The sequence below is a fragment of the Streptopelia decaocto genome (assembly GCF_964273445.1).
Source record: "Streptopelia decaocto genome assembly, chromosome: 2".
NCBI classification, from domain to species: Eukaryota; Metazoa; Chordata; class Aves; order Columbiformes; family Columbidae; genus Streptopelia; species Streptopelia decaocto.
Window position 1 is genome coordinate 140,013,367 of NC_138655.1, and position 25,821 is coordinate 140,039,187.

At 40.6% G+C, this 25,821-nt stretch overlaps 1 protein-coding gene across 4 annotated transcripts; it reads right to left on the reverse strand.

Annotated features, from left to right (window-relative positions):
• Positions 1–10,179: 10,179 nt before the first annotated feature.
• On the reverse strand, positions 10,180–24,520 carry STEAP1 (STEAP family member 1). 4 transcript variants are annotated; one of them, XM_082046860.1, is made up of 7 exons: positions 23,815–24,010; positions 20,349–20,453; positions 17,719–18,231; positions 15,992–16,156; positions 14,138–14,251; positions 13,416–13,510; positions 10,180–13,143 (listed from the first exon to the last, which is right to left on the reverse strand). In XM_082046860.1, the coding sequence occupies exons 2-7, from the start codon at positions 20,439–20,441 to the stop codon at positions 13,125–13,127; spliced, it is 999 nt and encodes a 332-aa protein (XP_081902986.1). In that variant the 5' UTR covers positions 20,442–20,453; positions 23,815–24,010; the 3' UTR covers positions 10,180–13,124. The 4 variants fall into 4 exon arrangements, 3 of the variants coding, with proteins under 3 accessions (XP_081902986.1, XP_081902985.1, XP_081902984.1); XR_014183466.1 differs by having other exon boundaries at positions 13,416–14,251; positions 23,815–24,006; XM_082046859.1 differs by lacking the exon at positions 23,815–24,010 and adding an exon at positions 24,261–24,520 and having other exon boundaries at positions 10,180–14,251.
• Between the last annotated feature and the right edge of the window lie 1,301 nt (positions 24,521–25,821).

Consider the following 25,821-nt stretch of genomic DNA (forward strand, 5'->3'; position numbering starts at 1 on the left):
ACACCAGCGCACGCCCGCTGAGGCTTGGCCTCGTGTGGGGAGCGAGAGGCGCGCGGCCGGCCCCGCCCTGCCCTCGGCCCCGCCCACTGCGCTCTGGACACAAGCCCCTCAGACGCCGCTGCGGCCCCGGGGCTCGGCCAGCACAGCGAGGGGTCCCTGCCGGTGCCCAGGCGAGCTCACGGCCCTGAGGGCACAACACACCCCTCTTCTGCCCGGGCCCTGCCGGGCCTCTGCTGCTCTGGCCCAGGTTTGCTCTTCAGCACGAACCCTCCTCCGGCCGCTCTTCCTCATTCTCCCCTGGCAGAACGGTGCTGCCGGCCCTCAACTGGTGCTGGCTGCAGGGCCGTGGTTGAGGATCAGACTCATAGAATTACCAAATAGTTTGGGTTCGAAGGGATCTTCGAAGCTCATCCAGTCCAAGCCCCCTGCTATGAGCAGGGACATCTTCAACCAGATCATGTTACTCAGAGCCCCGTCCAGCCTGGCCTTGAATGTCTCCAGGGATGGGGCATCTACCACCTCTCTGGGCAACCTGGGCCAGTGTTTTACACCTCATTGTAAAATGGGTGTTGGGTGTCCCTGTGGCCCAGGTTGGCTTCCTTGGGTACGGGTAGTGGAGAGGTTACTCCGCATGTTTGCTGTGTACCTGGTGTACTCTGTGCAGCTGGGACTTGTGCTCTGATTTCAGTGTTACACAGAATGAGAGGACATAGAGGATTCAAGCACATAAAAGTGAAGCTAAACCCCAAGATCTGACTTACATGTTGCTTGGCCAAGGACATTTCCAGTTGAAGACAAATTGAGCTTTTTCCTGAAAAAGTATAGCTTCTGATTTTAACATATTCTGATTTACCAAACAAACTCCATCTTTCATTAAGCTATACTGTATATATAACAATATGTAACCCTCAATCATTTGTTTAACACACTTAAAACTGACCAACACATACAAAGTATGGCACTCATGCTGCAGCAAAAAACTAACACATGCACAAATGGTTGAAAATGAGCCATATGATCTCAGAAACACTGAACATACCTGTTTTCATCCTTTGTGGGTGCATGCTGACTTGTTTCTGTAGTGCATGAACTGAGGACTTATGCAGAATGAGCCGTATAAACAATTCAAACATTCATTTCAGTGTACCACAAACAACCATGCTTTAGAATTTGAAAAGAGGGCTTCTGTTGTAGTTCAGAAGCCATTTTCCCCCCAATTATTAAATAAGTCATTTTCCTGACACTGAAAACATATATTTTTAAAGCATTTATTGATTTGGTAAACAGGTGCACAAAAAACCTAGTGCCTGGTTTTCCAAAATGCATTTTCTACTTTCAGATAGTGAGGGCTGGGTTGATACTCCACAGAAGTCAATGGAAAGGTGAGACCATTGACAGACTACTCAGAAACACCCTTTTCATTGTGAGAACTAGCATTTCAGCCCTTCAGTTTCTTGTTGTAATACTCTTCTTTTCTTTGCTATTGATCCAAAAGTTGTCATCCTAGGCTTTTTTTTTTTTTTGTAGCCAGTACAACTACAGTAGTGCAAGTTCAAATCTTTTAGTACAACAAACAAATGTATCAAAAGAAAAAAGCAGAAAATTCTTTTCTGCATTTTGTGGCTGATTTTCCTTATATGCTACTTTGTGTGACTCTTGTAGCCAGAAGAGTATTTACATTAAAATTGACCTATTTAGTCATGAGACTAACTCATGCACGTCAAATTGATAGTGCATCATACATAATGTGAGTAGTGACAATCCTATAATTCTTGATTTATTTGAACTATAGCCTTAATAAGAAGGCTGTAAATCTGCATGTTTGGAGTTTTTTTCCTGTGGGATATTTTTTTAATATTATTACTGCAGCATAAAGTCTTGAACAGAAGACTCAGACCTTTAGGAGATGATGCATTAGAGGAGAGGGCTTTTTTCTTACGCAGGCAGTATGGCTAATGATCCTTGAATTCTGATACCCGTTTCTTGTTCAGCTGTTTGGCCTGCAATTGCTCACTAGCTACATCTTGCATGTGAAAGCGACACAGCCTGTGCTATGTACAGTGTGCCAGGTCTGACCCTTGTCCTTCATGCCTAACCCATCTGGGTCCCACAGATGTCAATCAGTTTCCCATGTCTCCTATATTTTTCATTTCTTATCCAGTAGTTTCTCCTTTTGCTATGTGCAAACCTCCCCAGCTTTAGCCTTTGTGTGCAGGGGCAGATGAAGAAACTTTTGATTCATGGTGATTTACCAGCATGTTGAACAGACACAACTAACATGATATCTGGTACATTTAAAGATTAAATCAAGGCAGTTTGGAGGATTTCAGTTGATCCTGTATTTTCCTTGCACATTTTTGAGGTTTTGCAGTTTGAATATTCTCATTTGGAATAGGGACTAAAGCGACTACAGCCTCCCTTCCATTGCTGTATAACTGATCCATTCAAGCAGGAGATGCATAAGGAGGCCCCTGTTTTGCATGGATTTTACCATGAGAGCAGGGGTATATACATGCCTTTTATACATCTAAACTCTCCAAAAAATTGGACCATGTCTCTTTAGTGAGATGATGCAATTGGATAGTTACATTTTCTCAAATTATATACAAAAATCTCTGGGTGACATAATTTTCAGATATTCTGTTAAAGGGTTATCTTAAACGATCTGTTAAAAAAGGAGATTATTTTCTTTTAGCAGGTGTTTTTCTTTTTTTAGCAAAGTCCAGGGCAGCATTATTTTTTCTTCCTTTAAGGGATGGAGAATAACAAAGGAGTTTCCAATTGGCAAATGGAAACAGATATTCTGCTTCTTCCTCTTGGCAAGAGGAAAACAAAGCCCCAGGGATTTCCCCATGGAAAGAGAGTGAAAACAAACACATAAAAATTAGCTTCCTATAAGGGCAACAAACCCAAATACAATTATTTCTGGCATACTACCCTCAACACAGTTAATTTCGTAACTTAGCAGAAAAATACAGTATTTCCCAGCCAGGAACATTCAAGTCAACCAATTTTTTTTTTTTCTTATGGCAGCTGCAATTACTCTAAAAATAAAACTTAGACCTCTTACCCATTTTTTATAAGGACAAATGGATCTGAGAGATTTGGAAATTTGAAACCTATTTTTACCGTATTTTTTGGTAGAAACAAATTGTACTTTTGTTCCTTGTGTCTTTCTGATTTCTTAATTAATCTGATATCATTGTTTACTTGAAAAGATGTTGGTTTTTAGCAAAGATAGTATTTAAAAAAAATGCAACCTAACCACTAACTAAACAAAGAACAAAAATGAATGGTAAATACCTCAACTAAAATATCTTCCCTTCCTTCATTCTTTGGATTTCGTCAATTTGTAGTGTTCCCTTTTCACTGTCCAGGTATCACTATTTCCTCTAGACCCTCTAGGTTCTGAATTTCAGTACTTAAAAGCAAGGAAAGCAGGACAAACTGAAATGGATAAATAAAAACACTTTTATATTCTTTTTGAGGAGGAAAACAGAAAGAGGAGAGGAGAGGAGAGGAGAGGAGAGGAGAGGAGAGGAGAGGAGAGGAGAGGAGAGGAGAGGAGAGGAGAGGAGAGGAGAGGAGAGGAGAGGAGAGGAGAGGAGAGGAAGATAGAATGAAGGGAAGAGAAGGAAACCCTTTACAGAGCACATTGAATACACCATAGTTGAGAAATCCTAGAAAATAATGTGAAAAAAGACAGGGTATCTACTTCCGAAGAAGAATTACAAATTAAGGGCGATTTGACCAAAACAGAGGACCTCCACAAAACAAACAAACAAACAAACAAACAAACCCAAAGCACCTAAAAGTACAGGACATCGAGGCTTACAATTCTGTTTCTAAGGCAATCCAAGTAGAAAAACAGTGAGGATTTTTTCTGCTTTTATGATCTAGTAAATTAATTTTAGTCACCAGAAAGAAGCTAAAGGAAGGAAACCTCTCCTAGCTTTCCCTGACTATGGTTTTCCATAGCTATTGTTGAAGCCCAGTTAAGGGGTTTCAGGACCTTTGTCCTTGGCTTTGTGTAGAGCACAAGGTCATGTATGACCTTCCTATTTCTCCCTGTAACTCTGAAACAACATTTGCTTTGTGGTGTAAGTTACAGAAGGTCAGAATATTTCTTCTTGGTTTGTGCCTGCACATCTTAGAAGGCATCTACAAAGTGAGACAGTAGGTTCTAAAGGTGTGATCTTGTGCCTGGAATAACTGTTGGACCCAAAGCCAGGGGAAAAATAGATTATTTTTATAATACAAGCAATTGAATCCAGAGCAAAACTTTCAGTCAGTTGACTTGTTAACCAAGAACAGACATACATCCTTCCTAGGGAAGCATGGATATTGCAAAACTGAAAAACTCATTTAAAAGACAATAATACGAGGTGTTTCAAAAAGATGGACCCAGCTTGAAATCACACTGCTTTGAAATTGGGTCCATCTTTTTGAAACTCCCTGTACTTGCTGGAATAGTAGAGTAGCTGAGGAACGCACAGGCTAGATTGCGGCCTGGCCACCATTTGACAGCCCAAGACTTAATGTGTTTATTTTACTAACAGGATTTTAGCTCTCTGAGTTCAAATTTCCTTCACAAAGCTGCAAAGCACAGGTTTTTCTTGAGAGCAGAAGCAAAATGAAAAGTAATGAAGATCACACTGTGTAGTAGCTAGTGTCATGGTGGTGAAAATGTATACATATACTGTTTAACATGTAAAATATTTGCAACCTTCTTATTACATGCACCTTGTCATAGGTTAGGTCTTCAGTTAGTTTACCCTGAACATTCAGATTCACTGAATGGGACCATACCAGCTATTTAAAACGTTCCCTGACAAATAAAAATGGAACTGTCATAATTCAACAACTTAGTGCTGTGAGAGGAAAATCTGTATCTTTATGGATCAATGAAATACTAATTCTATTCCCAGTTCATTTATGTAGTTAGTTCCACAGAAATGAGCTGAGGCCAGTGAGTTGCTACAGAGCCCAAGAGATAAGCAGTTCTTTTCAGGATCATGGCAATAGCTTTTTCTTCAGGATTTAAGTTCTCATTCCCAACACATTTGTTTTCCAGCTGTAAAACTTAGAGGAGTCTATCAGTCTGAGATTTCTTCTCTACGTAGAGGAATGTAACAATCACCCCACTTGATTAGCCTGTCTAACCCATTAATACCTGTTCAAGAGCAGCAAAAGAAAATGCTTTTTAAGGAGAGCATGCAAGCCTGGCTGCTGTATTTTGTACTCTCCTCCCAAATATCTATTTGTCTTAGTGATGTCATAGGGTACGTGCCTGCAAAGTCCTTTGTAGTTTCTGAATTTTTCTGACCCCCTTTTGAACCTGCTGATGCCTTTTGCCCCCACAGCTCTCCATGCCAGCAAGCTCTGCCCTCTGCATAAAGATGCACTTCCTTAATCAGTTGTAAACTGATCTACTCGTTTCATTGAATCCTCTCTAGTCCTGGTAATGTGGATTTGGTGAAAAACAGTTCTGTGTTTATCTCACCCACTGTCTTCAGTATTTTATAAACCTTGATTTTATCCACTTTCACCTTTGTCTCTCATCTGAAGAACTTCCACCTTGTTAGTCTCTCCCTGTAAGCAGCTGGTCCATACCTCGGTCATCTGAGATACTCTTCTCTGTATTGTCAGGTTAAATGATCAAAGGCTAATCATGGTGAACACAGAGACCCAATGAGGGTCAGAGGAGCAGTAACAGGCAAAGGAACCCCAGCAAGGTAATCAGTGAAACTGGAGCCAAACTGCCTACTGCCAAGACAGACCACGGAGAATGACCAGATCCTTGTCCCTGGGGTGAAACCCATCAAGGTGATCAACAGAAGAAACTCTTTCCCCTGAAGTGTAATGCAAGATAGAGAGGTGCTTTCCTAAAAGGATGTGGGCCTTGTTATGGTATGCAAGGGGAAGAGAATTGTATGAAAATTTTTATGGGCAATTCTAGGGGGATTGTGAGAATGTACAAGACTTACTGTAAGATGTTTAGGGAAAGGACCAAAGCTGGAGAAAGGGAAGGATCAAGGTGGATCAGGGATGAATAAAAATGAGAAATCAAAGGGAAAATGGCATCAAAAGGGCCACTCAGTACATGATACACCCCCCGCCTCTTCCATCTTCCAAACTTTTTCTAGGCTCTCAGTTTCCCCCTGATTTAATCATTCACCCTCACATCATTCTCGTATTGATAGTTAAGTATATCCCATTCCCACTTATCCTACCTGCTTCATTTTCCTCTTCCTCACCACTGGCATGCCTCACCACCAATTTTCCCTTATTCTTTTACACCTCAGTGCCAGAAACATGAAAGGACCCAATTATATGGAAGAGTTTTCAGGTGGGAACTTAGATATAACTAAGCAATCATAGGATGTTAAAACAAGGCTGAATGCAACTTGGCAGTTGGTGAGGAGGAGATTTCATGGCTCAGCTGCTGTGTTGTGATATGGAGTGCTCCAGGCCAGTCTCTAGTAATGGAGAAATGGTAATAAATTTTAGTGCTGTTCCCTTGATAAGGCTGGCTTGATGAAGGGTACATGGCGGAATAGAGTCCATGCCAAACAGTGAAGAAGGTGAACAATTTATTGGTAATTGTGTCAAGGAAAAGGCAGACCTGAAATATTTATGTGACTGCAGGGGACAAATGTGACTTTGAATAGCTCTGTAAAAGTCCCATTGATTTCACTGGGAATTTTGCCTCTGCAAGAACTAAATGGTGAGGATTAAATATTTGCAAGAGAATAGTGATATAAGAACAAGGATAAAACTGAAGTTGTTAGGAATTACTTTTCTGAATATAGTCTAATGCACCATCTAATTCTCTGGTTTCAGTTGGTTTCTTATTTTGCCTAACTAATGTTTAAGAGTGGCTTAGCTTCATGGGGTCTTACATAAATGTTTTCCTTCATTTAGCACAACATGCTATACACTTTACCAGGAAGTAAAGCAGCCATGTCTGCTTCACTATAAGTACAATTTATTTGAAGATAACTCAGTGTGTGTTTAGATTGCTATGAAAAGTGCAGCAATATCTTTAACTCATGTATCCGCAGCTTCAGAAACAGTATGTTCTTCATCCATAATAAAATTGTAGGGCTACATCTCAGAGAATAATTCCTCTACATCACAGAATCACTTCTAACCTAGCTGGTGTTCATACATATCAGTAGAATCTGAACAGATTTCCCCAGAAATGCCTCAAATGGTATTTCAGGGATGAAGAAGTGGTTGCAACTTCACAGGTTCTGCGGGCCAAACTCTGCACACATCTGGGCTCTTTGTGTTAGTTCATTTCATTCCCCAGCTCCATGTGGATAAACAGCCCTCCCTCCCACCCCCTGTTTCAAAGATTCATTGCAGTTTTTTCAGATTCCTTCCCTTCTGTCATTCACTCGCCCTCCATTTTACCCATCACCCTGACTAAGGATTTCTGTTCCCTACTACCATGATGATGTTGCATTAATCTCTTTCAGTATTCTCCACTTACTTATTTTTCCCTGTTAATATCCATTGGGCTCCTTTACTTCTTCTTCTAAGAAAATCTGAGTACTTGCAGTGTCTCCTTTCCTCTTTGTCCCAGATCTCCCTATTCCTTCCCATTCCATGTTAATGCCTCTTTGCATAGCTTCATAGTCGCAAGCCTGCTGCTGCCGCAGAATAGCCTTTTGTCTGTCATTAATTATCTGGGAACAAATAATTTAGGATGTTCATATCCTTGTGAAAATACTAAGTCTGTTGCAAATTAGAACGCACAAGAGAAAGCCGTCATTATTTTAATTATGGGTGCCATCACATAATTGTTAGGCTGCTAGATTGTTGCAGCGATGCCTGAGGTGCCATGCAAGCAGCTATTTTTTTCCCTATTCTGGCTTTTTTTTTTTTTAAGTGAATGAATGAATGAATGAATGAATGAGATGTGTTGTTCAAAAGTAGGGCCTAGTATATGCACAGGTACAGGTGGAGAGGCAAGAGAGAAATGCCATTCAGTTGTACATATGAGTCACAGGACTGGAGAAAAAGGCAGAGAAAAAATTAGAGATGGGTTATGTGGCCATTCCTCAAGTCCAGCAATAAAATACTTCTCAGTATTTCAAGGAATGGAGACATTAATGTGGAAAACTTTTTTTTTTTCAGTAGAGTATCTCCCAACAAAACAGTGTAAGCATGTATATAGACTGCAAACTACAAGATTGACTTGTCCAGTTCAAAAACCTCACACTTGCCTCACTTCTTTTTTTAATAGTGAGCCCAAAAGATTAAATTTAAGGACCAAATACTCCCATCAATAGCACTAGTAGTATTCTAGCAGTCCCACAGGAACTATACGTCTTTAACTAAGTCAAGGATATGGCATATTTATCTCAGCAATATACTTTCATGCTACAAAGATTATACATAAAAAGAAACAAACAAAAAAGGACAAAACAACTGTATCTTCTGTTGTATCATCTTTATTGGAAGTAGCTGTGGTCTTCTTTTTTATAAGTTTATAGAGTTTTGTTCCCTGACTTGTTTTATTTATTTTCATTTGAAAATCTCAAAGAACTTATTATACATAATGAGTTAGCCTCACTACACCCATTCAAATGTTACATTCAATCTATGAAAAAGTTCAAGCAATGATGCAAAAGTGGAACCCTGCTGTAACTGAGTTCAATGAGATTTTTTTAAAGGAGTCCAAGGTCTCACTGAAATAAATTATTTTGCCATCAGCAACAGAGCATGCTGATGGTATCAAGAAAACCGGGCTTTACTGAAAAAAAATCAGTGGCAATGATCAGCCATTGCCAGACACAGTGACTACAGGAGACTACATTCTCCAGGGGTGGATCCAGTATGTTTTCAAAAATCCTTTTGTTTTGTTCTTTTAAATGATTCTTTTACTGCCATTTTAGGAAAATCGGATTAAAATAAATGAGTCTGGATTTCAAAAAAGGTTAACATAACATTTCACCTTATCAAGGGACACTACTAGAAACTATGGATGTGGCAGAAAAGAAGACATGAGCTCATCATCTCTGCAAATGAAGCCACATATTCCACAGTCACGTAGAGGTCAGTCAGTTTTGTATGTTTTTCAGTCACAATCTCTAGGACACATTTTTGCCTACTGATTCATGGAAAACTAAGAACATGACAAATAACTGAAGCAATGAAACATTCCTGCTACTGAAATAGGATGAAATAACTGGTGTTTTGAATTTTAGGAGTACTTTGAACCATACAGTTTAAGCTGGTTTTAGTTAAGCTGCCGCTTTAAGCCATTCCTTTTCCTGTCCTTCCTGCTGGCATACGTGCATGGCTGTGAGGTGAATCAGTGCTGTGTATGGATCTGGCTGAATCATTCTTTTCCCTGCATTACTTTTCATCTGGATCCAGTTCCTTGGGCTGATTAACTTCACAGCTTTGAACACTTGCAGAACTGTGAGAACAGAGAAGAGTAGCCAAAGGGAGGGACTGCTTACAGTAAATGCTGCTGTCAACGGGAATTTACATTAAACCACAGCCAGCACAGCCCTAGCTCTGGCTTTCTAAGCACTGACTGTTGGTACCACTTCTTGGGAATAGTATTCTGCGATCTAGCAACCCCAGGTAAACTTGGCATAAAATCACTCAAGTCCCTTCAAAAATTTATTAGTATCTCTCCAGAGTTTCAATTCTATGTCTTTGACTTAAATATACCAAAGACACGTAACAACTGAAGTACTTTGCAGCCTTTGTAGAGGCATTGCAAAACCACTGACACTAGAGTGATGGATTATTACCCCAAATATGCCTTTATTCCTTTCCTCAATGCCCTCACCATTCTTGAGCTTTTCCTGGTCTTTAATCAGTGATTTCAGGGATCATAGGGATTCAAAGCACTCTACAACTAGATCAGCTTTCCCTTCCTTCTCACAAAATCTCTGAATGCTAGAATATGCAGTCTGTCAGTTAAAAGATCTGGCAGCAAAAATGTGCTTTCATTACATCCCTCTATGAAAGTGTCCATTTTGCTTTTCATACCTTTGTCTTCTCTCCTTTGGATGCTCCAGCCTCTGCACCAGCATGGGGAAAATGGCTCCCCTTCACTGAAGCCATTTTTATTCTTTGTGGCAGCAGCTCTTCTAGAGTCTACTGTGCCTTTTTACCCTTATACTGTGGATATATATGACACAATGGCAGATACAGTATACACTGAAGTATTTAATGATGCATAGTTTTACAAAAGTAATCAATGTTATATAAAGAAGTGCCTAAAATTTGCACACACATTGATTTTATGCATTATAGTAGTATATAGGCATATTAAGACACTGAATTTTGAAATAGGTATGTAAACATAAAAGGTACATATGCAATTATTTTAATTAAGTTTTGAACTAAAGCGTATCTATGACAAAGGGAGAAATAAAATAGCCAATTGCATTTTCTTCTGTAGCCCTTTATAGCCCTTGCATGACCCCACTCCCTCACTGAATGCCTTAAAAGCTCCAACATACTGTTGCAATGGCCTGTAAAGTGTTACTGCTCCAGTTCTGCAGACTGGGAGGTGAAGTAGTTTGTTCAACAACAGGGAAGAGTCTTGGCACAAGGTCTCAAATTCTAGCTCAAAGCATTCAACAGTGCTTTCTAGAAAAATGGCTGGTTGTGATGCAGAAAACCTGGCTCCTACTTGAGAGAACTAGTAGGAAAAAAAGCTGTTTGGATATTTGGGTGTCGTGTGTGATCTTAGGAGTAGCTTTCCTGGTGTGCAAATTTCAGCTAGTAGAAGAGGCTTCTGGTTTTGCCCCTAAGCAATGCTAGAGAGAAAAATCTGAAGTGTGCTTAATGTCCTCAGTTGAACAATGGGTGTAAAGATCAGTTTGGATAGTATGTGATAATTTTGAAATTGGTTTTCTTTTGTAATTTATGTTAGTATTTCAACCCATATTAAAATATTTAAATTAATTAAGTTATGCTAGTTTGCACCACCTTGTGTAAGAAGTGCATAGAGTAGGGCATTATGCTAGAGTGCTTCCTTAGGACACGATTTTTAAATCACTTGAAGAGGGATGAATCTAAATTTATCACTGCTGCACTCAAAAAGAAGATAAAGATGTACATGTTCTTTAGTACTTTCTGAAAGGAGTTCTGTGCTTGTGATGTGCCTTGTTCTGATTTTACACACTAAATACAAAGGTGCAGACACCAGTTCCTTTCTGTTGCCTGGATAAAGATGTGTTAGAACAGATGGTTCAAACGGTTTTTGCAAAGTGTTGAATACAGGTAATATGTTTATATGCACACGGAGTTCTTGGTCTCTTTTTTCTAGCAGTGGTACCTATAGTGATTTCTGCAATAAGGATCAGTCTGTTAGTCTCCAAATTGAACAATATCTTACAGATTCAGAGAGAAAAGGTTTTAAGAATTTGGACGAAAATTTCAGAAGAACCAAACCAACTTTGGAATTAAAGCCCCATTTTCAAAAGTGACTTAGTGGCCTAAATCCTACTGCTGTGCAGTACGATGCAGACTCCAAAGGCACAGAACCTTAACTTCCAGCTTCTATTAATTTCAGAAACATATTGACCATACTCCTCTACTCAGTGCTCTCTGATCAAGGTGATCTGTAACAGAATCCATGTGCAAAAGATTACAGAGCTTACAGTTGGTAATGGTGATAATAAGGTGAAAAGCCTTGAAGCCCATTACCATTCCTTTGAACTATTTTGCTCTCCAAATGCAATTGGACATTTGCCTTGATTTTGTTTTATACATGCCATATGAATAGCTTGGAATGGCTTCTTCCAAGGAGTGTCTTCATTCACTATTTTTCAGTTATCAAGGGTCAGGTTCTGCTCTATTGTGCTGCATGTTTTGTTACCCCTGAAGCTGTTCATATTCCTCAGTGTCAAAGGGCTGGCTTCCGTGACCAGCTGTAAACAATTAGTCAAGCTATTTGACCAGAATTTAATGAAGTTGGAGATGAAGTTAAATTCTCCAGACTTTTTAAGTAAGGGAGCAGCACGGCCAATTTTGGAGAGCACAATTTAACACAATTTAGCGTATACTTTGATAAAACCAAGTGTCATTCTTTTCAACAGATGTATACAGGTGTTGCTTGGAATACTTACAGTCTCAGCTTTGCTCTAAGTAGTAAGTTTGAGCACACTTTTTGGGTAGCTAGTGGACAATACAGAAGACAAAAGGATTTCTTCATCATTGCACTTGCCTCAACCTGTTCCATTAGAAAAATAATTGTATTATTTTTTTTATGACTCTGGGCAACAAAGTGCAGGTAGTATTCTGAATAAGCCTTTGGCAAATATTATTCTTTATCCCTAATAGAACTTCTAAAAGATTAATTTCATTTATAAAAATGTAAATACTAATGCATTGACAACCACACTTTTCCTGTTCTGTTAGAAATTTCTTAGGTTAACATTGCAGACCAGCTTCCTGTGTTTTAGAGTGTTTACCTCTGTCATGCATTACTGATGTAATACACAATGCCACTCGTTTCTCTTCAGTCTATATTATACAGCCCACCATGTCCCCGGTTATTTTCACAGTACTACGTTAAGTGCAAATATTAACAAGGCAAACTTTTAAGTTGCAATAATTGAATGGAGTTATAACCAGGAAAATACAAAATGTACTATCCCTGTAGCTATTTAATTTGTTTGTTATTTATGCTCAGTGTACCAAGTCCACAAATGCACAACAGAACTATTAGCTACAGAATCATTAGCACCATGTATTACATGTTTTTTTTTTATGCATACATTGTTTTCCTGTTTGTTTTAATACCAGAGCCACTACCAATTACAATTTTCACTCAGATGATCCCAGCAATAGGTGGCATCATCAGTCCATGTCATAGTCAACTCATGCAGAAAGAGTGGCAGAAATATTCCTGATACTGAGTTAAAATATTAACTACTGCACAGCATATTTAAAAATAGATAATAACAAATGAATTATTCATTTAAGACATTCAGTCAGACCTATGCAACATAAGGAAAGTGAGGTTTAATTAGCTTATATGAAAGTTTTTGCAAAAGCAATTTCATTCAGAAGCTGTTTTACATGAAAATTTCACCAAATCAGTGTCAAGATTCAAATGTCTACTTTTAATGTTTTTCTTCCAGTCACACAATTGTGCTGGCCCTAGAGTAAACAGAAAAACACATTTACCTTAGGTGAGTTATCCCACTGGAATAATTTGTGCAAATAAAGTATAGCATGTCAAGGGCTGCAGGCTTAGGTCAAAAGCATGGAAAATTTCCAGCATCAGAAACAAAAGAACATGCTCATGGCATAAAAAATGGGAAATGTTTTATCGTTTTCGGTAAACAGAGACACACCTAGTCCTGTATAAGATGGTGATCTGAGTCTAAAATCTCTTTTTTTAGACTGTGCCCCAGCCTCAGGAGATTTACCTTGTAAAGTTCCCTGCGGTTCTGCTTGCCCAATTGTCTAAGTTCAAGACCTGGTGGGAACACACAGCTTCTGTCTGGCTCATGTGCCAAGGTCCCTGTTCCGGAGAATGAAACGTAGGATGCAGGTGATAAGGGAGAATTGGATGGTAAATACTCTAGCTGTATTGTCCCATTATAATACTGAGATTTAATGAAAGTACAAACATGGCTGTGGGAAGCAGAAAGCATTCCTGGGTTCTGTGGTGTAATAATTTATTTACTTTCTGTGGTCATCTGAAGCACTGATTTACGATTGCTTTTGCCTACAAAAGAATTATGATGGAGGCAATGACGCCCTTGGATTTTAAAAGCAGTGAGTCAGAGGAAAGAAATGATCCAATACCAGAACACTGAACAGATTAAACCATGAAATGAATGTTTCCACCTTCTGTCTTAGCAAAGGTGCAGAATCCCATACTCCTGAAGTCAAAATGAAAAGTGAAAAAGAAACATCCATGGAAACTATGAAAACAGAGCTTGCTAGTGAACATTTTGTGGCCTTGAGCATATTTACATACATAGAAAAGTCCGTATTTGATCTACAGTCTGGAAGTCATGCTGGTTTGATTGGTTTGTGTGTTAGCTTCCCAACCACACCTGATCTTTTTTATCCTCTTCCTAAAACATGGGAGGAGCAGTACACATTTACAAAGCAGAACCACAATAGGAAGAAAAACTGCTACCATGAATGAAGGTGGTGTGTACCAGATAAATTGGTTAACATCAACCCACTTATTCCAAGCAAACACCAGTGCATGAACAGTGCATAGCAGGAGAGCTAAATATCCCATCTTGCTCTGAAAAGAGAAAGAAAATAGTAAGCTATTTATTTTTTACAACTTGACAAAAAGAGTACTCTGTTATGCAAATATGGAAATCAGGAAGGGCCTAAACCAACACACTTAAATCAAAGAAAATAAGACTATTTGCTTTGATCTAAAATTTAAGAACTATAATTCAAGGACCCAACTGTAGCCCTCTGTGCCACCATAAGAGGAAGCAGATGAGGCACATTTTTCAGCTATTGCTATGATACTTAGCTAATATACAGAACAGATCATGGATCACAGACTGTTCTTGAAAAAGGGTCCATTTTCAGTATCTCAGTTTATAGATGCCATCTGTATCCTTTATTTCTGTGATGAATTATTATGAGTTCAAAGGCATATTTATAAATGGCTTAATTGTTTGCAAAGAAAAAAAATAAGGTCAATTAAAATTAGAAACTAGTAAGTTTATGACAAAAGTGGGAAAGTAGGAAACTGAAGTCTTTCAGTCCATTTACAGTCCACTTAAAGTGATAAATTTGGCTTAGGATGTCTATGAAATTCAGGAGTAAAATAAATTTTATGCTAGAGTTACTAGTAATTTTGAGTCTCCTGTTGCATAGCAATCTTGATATTGTTAGAAAAATGGAATTAGTCATCAGTGAAGTCAAACACTGCTTTTCCAAGTGCTGTATCTATAGAATCTGATTATCAAGTATAAAGGTTATTTGTTTACAAAACTAATCCAATAGATTAATATTACTCTTCTGGGTTTATTCACCATGCTGAATAATGAAAGCAATCATGCGCTAGAACTGTCCGTACACATTCTCTTCTGTAGAGTTGAAAACTTTTCTTACAAATGATTCACTTTATGGAGTGGGCAGGTTTTCAAATCACTAATTGCAGGAAGAGATACATTTCAGAGCTACTTTTCAAATTCAGGTAAAATTTTCAAACACTAAATATTTAGTAGGTCACTGAATTTTCAAATTTTGATGTTCGGGGTCCTAATTCAGCACTTGTTTAACTCTAGTGTGTTGATGTCAGCAGAACAACCCCTGATTATAACTGCATATAATACAGGAGAACTAAGAGCACACCAGATACTTGGGTGAATGAAAGAAGCACATCTGTAGCAAATTCAGGACTGGCTGGATTTGATTATACATCTGTTCTAAGATGTCTCCATTTCAGAATACACATTTTGGAGGTGGTTATGAAGCTAATAATGCTGCAGATGGAAGACCTTTGCATGTATTATTCGACAGAAGCCTTCTCCTGGACTTCCCAGCCACCTGCTATGACTGCTCAGGCAGTAAAGATTTGCCAGAACAGTTCCAAGGGAGCAAAAAGCAACAGCATTGGGTGGTTCAATACCACCTACTCCCAATTCAGCAGAACACAGGGCATTCCTGGAACATAAGGTGCCCAGAAGATGATTGAAATGCCTTCAGCACCAGAGGTCTTTAATTCAAGAACTGGTCCTGAAGGGACAACTGTTGCTGGTCATGGAGTCAGAAGAACAAAAAAGCAGTTGTCTTTCTTCCCACTTTATACCCTGAACATGACAGCCTTTTCTCCTGATAAACCATCAAATGAAATGAACATTTCTTGCAAAGCAATTAAGAAAGAGTACAGAACAAACTTTGAGATTGGTTTCACCAACTCCTCTGTGTTTGATATTTCCAACTCCTAATGGTCTTAATTGATAACATGCAGTCCTACAAATGAGGACTGATGACACACAATAATGACACTTATGTGTACCTGAATGTAGTGGAACTCTCTCCAGGTCAAAGAGAGACTGACAGATGGGATTGATGTTATTGCCAACAAGGCCAGCAAAGCAAGTCCCAGGATTCCTAGAGACACGTAGATCTCCATTCTCCAAACATCATGTTCAATCCAGGCATTTTCTTTTTTTTGTTTGACCTGACAAAAGAACACAGCCATTTGTGTGAAATACAGCTATTTTCACCATGATATTCAGGAAACAAGCCAAGAAACACAGTATGTTTGTTTATTTGAATGTCTCTGAATGTAACTGCTATTTACTTCTGATGACAAAGACTCCACTAGTATCTGCAGAGCAAAGCTGGGCTTTAAGTGAGAAGAATTTACCCTTCATCAGTATCTTGGCCCAGGAGGGACAAGTTCTGAGGCTGGTTAGCCTCACTTCACAGCAGGAGAAATCTTGTTCTTTGACAAAAAAATTCCATCCATGGCTAAATACCGTATCTGGGAGATTATAACAACAGGAAATTTATTAACAGCACTATTTTAGGGACCTAATTCAGCAGGCATTCTTAATGATGGTATCCTGCCAGGACAGTTGTTTAGCTCTATTTTTTTTAAAGCAACAACTTGGTACATTCAACTGCTCTGAATACAATGGTTGGCATGGATGAAAAGGTCATGATTTTAATAAACTGATGTCAACAGCCCTTTGATGCTGCTAGTGATCACTATGGCACAATATGCCCCAAATATGATAGCTTCTTCATCTTGAGGACTGGAATCTCAAGGAAATTTATGGAAATCCATTCAAGTCAGATTACTTGTAAGGCTTATTTCAGAGTTTTCAACAGGTAGTTTGACTGTTTACAGAATTCTTAAGAAGCTGTGTTTATAATAAAACCCTAGATTAGACTTTGAGGGATATAAAAATGTACATTTGCAATCTATACCTTATATTGGAATATTCCTTATACTGCAGTACTCATGGCACTCAAAGCTACATGCAAGTATTAGGAACTCTCTAGTCCAGAGGTGTCAAACTCATTTTCACTGGGGGCCACATCAGCCTCACGGTTTTAGGAGTGTCCTAAAATGACATTCAGCCCTTTGAAGGGAACTGCGAGGCTGATGTGGCCCCCGGTGAAAATGAGTTTGACAGCCCTGCTCTGGTCCCAGAGGATCTTGAGAGCTTTGCAGCCAATTGTTGCCCATGACTCAGAAGCATGATTGAAATTCTTTTAACAAGTTAGTGTGCATCAGCCCAACTGTGGAGCCACCAGAATTCATAAATTTAGTTTGTGGCAAATACAGATCATTGTGATTTAGCTCAGCCCTCATTCATTGCTGGCTAATTCACTTTACAAAGATGTCTAAAAATGGTGTGTGAGCTCAGATTCTCTAGTTAGATTCCACTGGTGCAGAGAAGACTAATCCATGCTAAATTAATAGTGTCCAAAGACTTAAATGTTCCTGTGAGGCAGGTATAATTATGTACATTTTACAGAGAGATAAAAAATCTCACATGACAAAAATGAGTTATTTAATTCACACTGGCACAGCTGTGATGACTCTTGACTCTCCATTACATGCTTTAACAACTAGGTCCTGCTCCAGCTCTTAACAGTGCTCTGTGGGGATCTATTTCAAAATCAAACTAAGGCAAAGAAAATTACTTTCCCCCCATCCAGAGTTACTTGAGTGACCAAAACAAGGATTTCCTGGATACAGAAAGGCTGGCATTTGCATGCCCATCATACCTGCTGGAATGCCCAGTTCAGCAGCTTGTATCTGTATGATCTTCTCATTGGATAGCACAGGCTATAGCAGGCGTGCATTGCAGCGAAGAAGAAACTGAGAAGTCCAAATTGCTTTCTTGATAACATCCATCTATCCAGCCACTGGGGAAACCTTTTATACTTGGTGCCAAAATACAGCTGGAAAACAGCAGCTAATATTCCTGGTAAATATACTAGTGCTAAAAGGGTAATTGAAACCACTGGTAAAACTTTGTTTATGACGAGGATTGGAATTTTATAGAAAACATTTTCCTTTCTGGTTATAAAAGGATATATGACATCTCTCATAGAAGTGTAAATAAATGTTAATAATGAGATCACAGATGCTATCTTCATTGGCAAGTGCCACTTGGGGAACAGATCCTGCTTGCAGTGTTGTTCTGAAGAGTGTTCAAACTCACCAAAATGGTGTGCTTGATGTAAAGAAAAAAGTGCAGCTGCTTCGGATGGATTGGTGACTTGCATATCCACATTCTGGAAAGGACAAAAATGAAATACTAAGTGAGTTCAAGAGAAGATTAAAAACTTCAGTAATAACAGTATTTGCTGTCATGGCTATTCCACCATACTGCACTGAAACCATATACAAAACATACACACTATGAAACACAAGGTAGCTTGAAAACATAACATTTCAAACAGCATAGTCAGTAGTTGAGTGAGGCACTTTTAGCATAGATTTTGTATTCTTCATTCATTACCTGTGGTGATTTCAAAATAGATTTTAATTCCAAGAAGTTAACTACACTGTAAGAGAAGATGGATTACATTATGTGAAGCATTGTTACAACTTCTTATGATATGAGCTACAGATTTCAAATGCCAAATTTCAGTGACAGACTTATTGATGTAGCCCAAATAATATGCACGACAACAGGATCCAGAGCCAAGACAATAAAATATTTCATTCACTCACTGCTGTTTTAATGACATTTAATTGGGGGAATAAGGATGCAATTAGAAATGTTTGGGATCCAGCATATTAGACTGCACATCTGTCAACTCCAGCATCAAGTCAATGGTCTTCTTCCTGTCCTTCACAAATGTAATACTGTCCTCTTAACTTTTATGAAACCTCGTGAAACTGAGTCACTTCAGTTTAAAAAGCTGAATTTTCTGCTGCCAAGTAGGTACGGCTTGATTGTAGTCTTACAGCAGATTTTGTCACAGACTTTAGAAGGAGCTAAGCTAGTACAAAATTTTAGTGTAATATTATAAACTGTTTTACACTGAGATAATATATTTAAAGATTGTCCCATGTTTATAGTTCATGAAGGAGGCACATGATCAGTAGACATACAAAATGAAAATATGTGTACCAACAACTGTCTGCTGTGATGCAGCAGACAGTTGTTCAGGGGTGGACAACTGAGAACTGATAACATTAGGTAATAAACACATAATTCCTTTAATATTTCAATGAAATATAAAGTGAAACTGAACTAATGCTGCAAAGACTCAGCTTTAGAGTGGCTGATGTGACAGATGTCCAGATCGCCAGAAAACGAAATGGCACTGTTTGTTTTGCAGAAGACAAATATTAGTAGTTTGAAAGCTGTAAGTTAACATTCTGCTAGAATACAGGAGATGTTCCTATCTCAGCAACATTTTCTGTCTTATTCTTAAGAATCAAATTTTACATTGAAGCTCATTAAGAGGCCAATTCAAACAAGGTACTACACATCAATCATGCAAGAGTTAGTGGGTGCAAGTCTTGTGTTTATCTTCAATTATATGTAGGTGTTGTGTTTTAACATAGATAAAAAGTGTACACTGCTATCTTGCTGTAAAATCCTAAATGGAAACAAGGTAGCCTGTTTGTTTCCCACCACATCTGACTGACTTGCCTACAGTACCTCACAGTAAAATTAGTGGGCACGGTCTTCATTAGGATTTTTTAGCTGAATGGCTAATACATGTTTATCTGATGATAAAAACATTTCTTTGCCATAGCAAAGGTGTAGCCTAAGTAACTTATTCTCTAATCTGTAAAGTAGAGTGTAGTCCATGCATTGCAGAATCAGAAGTTGGTATGAATTACACAAACTGAGATTTGCATTTGTACGAAGTTTCACCTAGAGATACCTGTTTCTTGAAGAGAGTCTGTAAAGCCTAATTCCGTATTTCACAGCCTGTGAGACAATTTACATTAGAATAGAGAGTTGTAGCTTGAACACTTCTGTGCATCAGGAGTCACTGAAGCAAATGCTGTTGGAATGGATTTTTTTTTTCTGGACCTTTTTGTGTGATGTGGAAAATGTGGCAGTTATGAAGACTTCTCTGAATACAAATTTTATATTCCTGTATAAAAATCCAAAATTATTTCTACAGTGATTTGCTCATATGGTAAAATGCAACTAACAACTAACCTCAAACAGTTTTTTGCTAGCCAAAACTTTGTGCATTTTTTAGCATGGACTGTGATTAAATTGAATGAGATGATCTTTATCTTTTTATGCCATTATTGTGACAAGACTTTATAAGTATGATGATATGTCAGTGTATCTGGAACATTGCATTTCTGGACAAAATCAAATAAAGACTGAAATATTCTGTGTGACATATGAGATACTTTTTTACAGAGACATTACCAAATTGCTAAGGTTTCCTGTAGTTCTTCTCGGCACGATGCTCTGACCTGCACTCTGATCAATGGCATGATTATCACCTTCCCTCTTCTCCATTGCGGAAACTCCCTGCAAAACAAACACAGGATGTAAAACAGGTTTTGAAATGCCCTACTGGAACTTTGAGGCCTGTTTTCGCTCAAAATGTTTTCTTCCCTCTCCTCCACCCATTTGTCAGAGAAGGTACAATAACCTAAGGAAAGGCAAGTCTGTCCTCTGAGAAGAGAACAGAAAAGCTCAGCTTGTTTTTTAAGTAAAGAAGATACTAAGAGAGGATATGAATCAACAGAACAAAATCACTGATGAAAAATAGTATTTAAGCTAAACGCCCATGTCGCCAGTGGGATGAATGCATTAATTCAGGTGGAAAATTCTTAAATAACAACAAAGAAGTTTGAAACAACTTACAGAAATAACTTGTAAAATGAACCAAAGATGGATTTTGGTAAGTTCATGAGACTTGCTGATGGAAGAAGCCCATGGAAATGTGTTGTTCCTAATACTTTTTAGGCTTTATGATTTAGGTTTCAGCTTTGGTCTACCTAACAGTTACTCCCTGGCTTCAGAGGAGTATTCTCCCTTCAAGACTGTCAGGAAACTACAGCTGGAGCTTCACTCATGCTGTTCCAAGGTACACTGGCAATACTGATCACTCACAAGTATTAATACTAGCAGAAATGGTTTGAAGGTATTAAGGACTACAAGAAATCAGAAGCCATAAAAAAAAAAAAAAAAAAAGGAAGAGAATGGATAAACAGATGTTTCTAAAAATCCTAGGATAGCAGGAAAGACAGTATCTTGAAGGCTATAAAATAACTACAAGGACTGCAAGGACCCTGCAACAAGGACTTCCCACGCATGCATCAGTCACACACCGCAGGAGAAGAGGCACCAGCACCACACCACTGGGAACTCAAGGTGTCAAAGCATGGTGTGACTTTCTGTGGTACCTTTAAGCCAGTGATGACCAGGGATCTCCTTCATGTACATTCCTACTGAACAGCTGAATTACTAGATATGAAACTGTTTTGCTAACTAATGATTCTTTTACATCCATAAGCCTTTTGGGATATTGTATGGACAAGTCAGACTTTGACAATTGTCCTTTTATTACTGTGTCTGATTCCCTCAGTGGATGAGTCCTACAGTCTTGTACCGCCTGCTGTGGGGCTTTGCTTTATGCCAGGCCACCAGACTCCTAAAACAGAAGTATTCTTTTGCTAGGTATTTCTCTGCAGATTTTCCCCTCCTGCTAGCAAGCCCTCCCTTTGGGCATAACCTTTCAGCCAAGTGTTGCAGAGTAGGGTCAACAAGAGCTTCTGTCTGAAGGTCAGACTGTTAACCCTTTCCCACACCAGCCAATGGATGGTTTGTATATCCTGCACACAAGAAAGCACAGGCTGTTGAAAGCACATTTCTACTTTTCCCCCTGTTCCTAGGGCTAGTCCCAGTGTTTTTATCACAAGTTTTGGGGTATCAGATATCTTCATAAAACCTCAGCTCCTGCAGTCCCAAGACTAGTTTCTGCTTCTATATGTTTTAATACACTGTATTTCTAGCTGTTACAATGGCAGAGAATAGTTTACAAACAGAACTCACCACAGGGTACTTACCTGGAAAAAATTGGTAACAACTGCAGTGAGCTTCAGATTTATTTTTAAAAGAACCCAGAGGAGCAGTCACACTGTTTTTGAGGCCTACCCCCTAATTTTTAAAGTTTGGTGTGGAAAAAAAAGAGAATATAAACTGATAGGCTGACTTTTTTCTCTTTTAGGTAATGCCTTTCTTAAAATTGTTAAAACAGTTTGTGGCTCAGATCTTTGCTGCTTTTTAGTTTTGTTGTTTGCTTGTTTTGTTCTTCTGTACTGATCTCCATTGAGCTTTCAACTGTTACCACCACCAATCTACATGAGCTTACACGATGATCCCGGCAACTTTGTAACTCTCCCCTTCTGGCCACCACACTATCTTGGGGATCCAGAAGACTGTTTTAGATTGGGAAGCGCTGTGTGGAAGAACTTGACTCACTTGATTCTCATGCTAAATTTAGAAAATTTAGAAATGAACAGTCCAGTAATAGTTTCTAGCTAAAGGTTTGTACTGATGAGGATGTAGTAAATGATACCATGATGTGAAAAAAAAAATCCATGAGCTAGAATGCCAGTGGCTGATCCTAAAAGCTGATTCATTAGTTCTTTCAGGAAATAATGTTTAATAAAATGTTAAATACAGCATTAATGGTTTATTCAGCAGAAAACAAAACAGAAAGAAAAAAGAAAGTGTGTGTGAATGAATGCATGCGCTCATCTGTGTAAATACAGGTTACAGCCATGCAACTGCATGCAAGGAAACATAAGTGCCGAAGTATAATAGTCCACTTGGCTTCTGATTCCAGAGTTAACATAAAATTATTTCTTGGGTACAACCAATAACAAAGCACAGTAATACTCTGGGAAAACCCAAAATACAAGAAATTTATAATTCTACTACTCAGTGCCTTGTGAATTTTCAGACGGGTAATCTACGGCATGTGTCTTTTTGGAATACATCTGAAGAAAAAAAAATCAGGAGTCCTGTGAGAGACAGAAACTAATCGGTTGTAGCCCTATCGAAGTCACAACAGTTATGAAAGAAAACAGTTGCAGCAATGTCCATCCTCAGTGCACACCCCTGCTGCTCTGGGAGGCAGCTGTGAATGAGAACAGAGGATGTCCAGCTGCACAATGCCAAGTTTCCAATGCTGTGAGTGCACTATCGCATTTTGTACTGAGAAAACAGGCTCATTCTACCACTGAGCCAACGGGGATCCGCACCGTGCAGGCATTACCCCGAGAAAACGTCACCCAAAGTCAGTGAGAGGTTATCCTGAGTAAGTGGTTTCAGGGCTGGTTCCATGGAAAAAGAAAACTGGGTAAAATAAACAGGCGATGATGATAACGATGAGGTGATGGGAGCGGCACGGGACAGTGACCACATCTCGCTCCCTTGGCGCCATCGGAAAATGACAGCGTGAAAGGGCCAGGGATAACTGTCCCGCTGTTCAGTGCCTGCTGCAGCGGGCACGGCGGTGTGAGCACCCGGGACACGAGTAAATCACTCACCGCTCTTCAAACATTCTGCTGAGCGCTGCAGAAAACTTAGTGAAACGCGGGGGGTTGGCGCAGGAGAGCGCCGCTCGGCGTTTTTCCTCGCTCAGAGCGCGCCCGGGGCACGGCCGGGTGTGCTGCCAGCACGACGCCCGGCCGCTTCGCGCCGCTGCCCGCGGGAGGCTGGGCCCTCCGGGGGCACCTGTCCCGGCCCGGCCCGGCCCGACTCGGCGGCCGCGGGGCGAGCGGGGCCCCGCGCCGGAACCCGGCCGCAGCCCGGCCACGCGGGCGCACGCGAACGCCTCCCCGGCGGCTCCGCCAACGGCCGCCCCGGGCTCACCCACCTCGGCCGCCGGCAGCGCTGCCTCTGCTTCCCGCCCGGGGCCGGCGGCCCCGGCTCGGCTCCGTCCGTAGGGGTCAGCCCCCAGCGGCGGCCGTGCGGGCGCCGCTGCCCGGCCGCGTCGCGGCTCCGTCGGCGAAGGCGCACTCAGGTCAGCCGCGGAGCGTCTGTCGGACTCTGAGGAGGGGAGCGGCCAAGGGGGCCCGGCCGCTGCCTCCACCTCCCCTCCCAGCCCCGCCTTCCGCGCCCATTCCGCTCCCCTCCGCGCCGCTGGGGTGCGAGCCGCGGTCCCGTCCGCAGTCCCGAGCCGCGGCGGAGAGCGGCAGAGCGGAGGGGCCTCGGGGTCTCCCCTCCAGCACCGCCCGTGGCCGCGGTGCCCGAGCCTGCCGCCCCAAGAAGCGTCCGGCCGCGGGTCTGCTGAGGCCTCGGCGGGACAAAGGGCGCATTCACCTGCGGCCTCCCCGCCCCGCCCGAGGAGGAAGAGGCGCCGGGGTGCGCTGTCCTCCCTGGCGCCCCTCGCCTCCGCGAACCGGGCTCCGGCCAGCAACTCCGCTCCCGCTGCCGGGGCGCACGCGTGGGTTTGCCGAAGGGCGCTGCAGCGCTCCAGGGACCGAGGGGCTGCCCCGCCCCGCCAGCAGCAGCTAAATGCACCGTTCAAGTCCCTACCCGGGACACTTTCTCCTCGCCTTTTGGTCCGTTCTCCTTTCCCTACCACTTCTTCCAAACCTGTCACTCTCCCAGCCTGTCAAAACGTTTTAGTAAATTCTGCTTCTCATACAAGCACTCATTGCTTTAAAAATTACCATTTTCCCCCCAAATACCATGACCTTGTACCTTTTTTTTCTGTGCTGGCGATTTTGAAAAGTTCGTTGTCTCCTGGAAGTTTAGTCACACAGTAGTGTGAACTATCATTATCTTGTGAAAGCTCTGTTTTAGTGCATATTTCGGCATTTAGTGGCTTACCATCATTGCAGAAAACAAGGCCAGTATGTCTCAGAAATGTTTTTGTTTCTTTACACAGTGTTCATTGCATCTTCCTCGGGATTTCTCGACATAAATGATGCCAAGTTCAGTCTCTTTTGTTATATATCTTGGGAATACATTTTTCTTCCTTTTCAGCATATGTTAAGTCAACATAGACTCCAGCTGAATGCTACATCTGGCAGAAAAGAGGAGATTGCCTTAAAAGGGATAAAAGATAGAGTAATTGCTTCTCCTGTGTTAAAACAAAACCTTAACTTCTATTTTTTCTTAATAGTTGCCTTCATTAAAGTATTTGTGCTTTGCATGAAAGCTATTTTCCACGTGCTTTCCATTAGCTACTTCTTTTGCAAGGGATGTTGACTTTTTTATGCTCTCATTTTGTGAAAGTGCTGTTTGATTTTCTTTTCTCCTGCTTTTTTTACACCGTCTGTTTGGGTTTTATTTTCCATTCCCAGGACAGCGCATCTGCAGGCTGACGCCTGGCGGCGGGAGTGCAGGGGAGGAGGCTGCAAGCAAGGTGTGCCGGGCTGCTCTCACACACCGGCTACATGAGAATTTGTAGTCCAAAGGACTAAAAGCATCCCCTTCTTCCAAGTGAACTCCATGGGAAAGCTCTCCTCAGAAGCCCTGATGTAAGCTGGTGTCATGAGGACTCCATTTGTAGAGCAAAAGGTAGCCCAAGATGCTGAGATATTTCAACATCTGAATATCCCATCTTAAGGATATCCTTAAGATATCCCCAGCCTTTTTATAAAACACTCAAGAGCTAAGCTTCTGCATAAACATTCTCAGAAGATGAGTTGAAAAGTCAGCCAAAGTGACCCTGACTATTAAGTAAGTACCTAGTAAGCTGCTCTGCACAGATGCTCCAGGTATCTCTGGCCAGGCAATCCCTTCTTGAGTCTCTGCATCCTGAGTACTATTAGTTGACTGTCTGTGAACAGAAATGGAAAGCTCATGTTATGTGGGTGCTGACAAAGTGGAAGTAGATTCAGATGCTAGGAAAAATTTTGCATTCATGACTACC

Bases quoted from the DNA above. Each gene is read 5' to 3' on its own strand.
- STEAP1 (XM_082046859.1), bottom strand. From the start codon at position 20,441: ATGGAGAAGAGGGAAGGTGATAATCATGCCATTGATCAGAGTGCAGGT. The intron at 16,157-17,718 runs GTATGATGGGCA...TTCTTTTGTCAG, and splicing joins TGAACTGGGCATTCCAGCAG to GTCAAACAAAAAAAAGAAAA. The intron at 14,252-15,991 runs GTACACATAAGT...TTCTCTTTTCAG, and splicing joins GAGAGTTCCACTACATTCAG to AGCAAGATGGGATATTTAGC.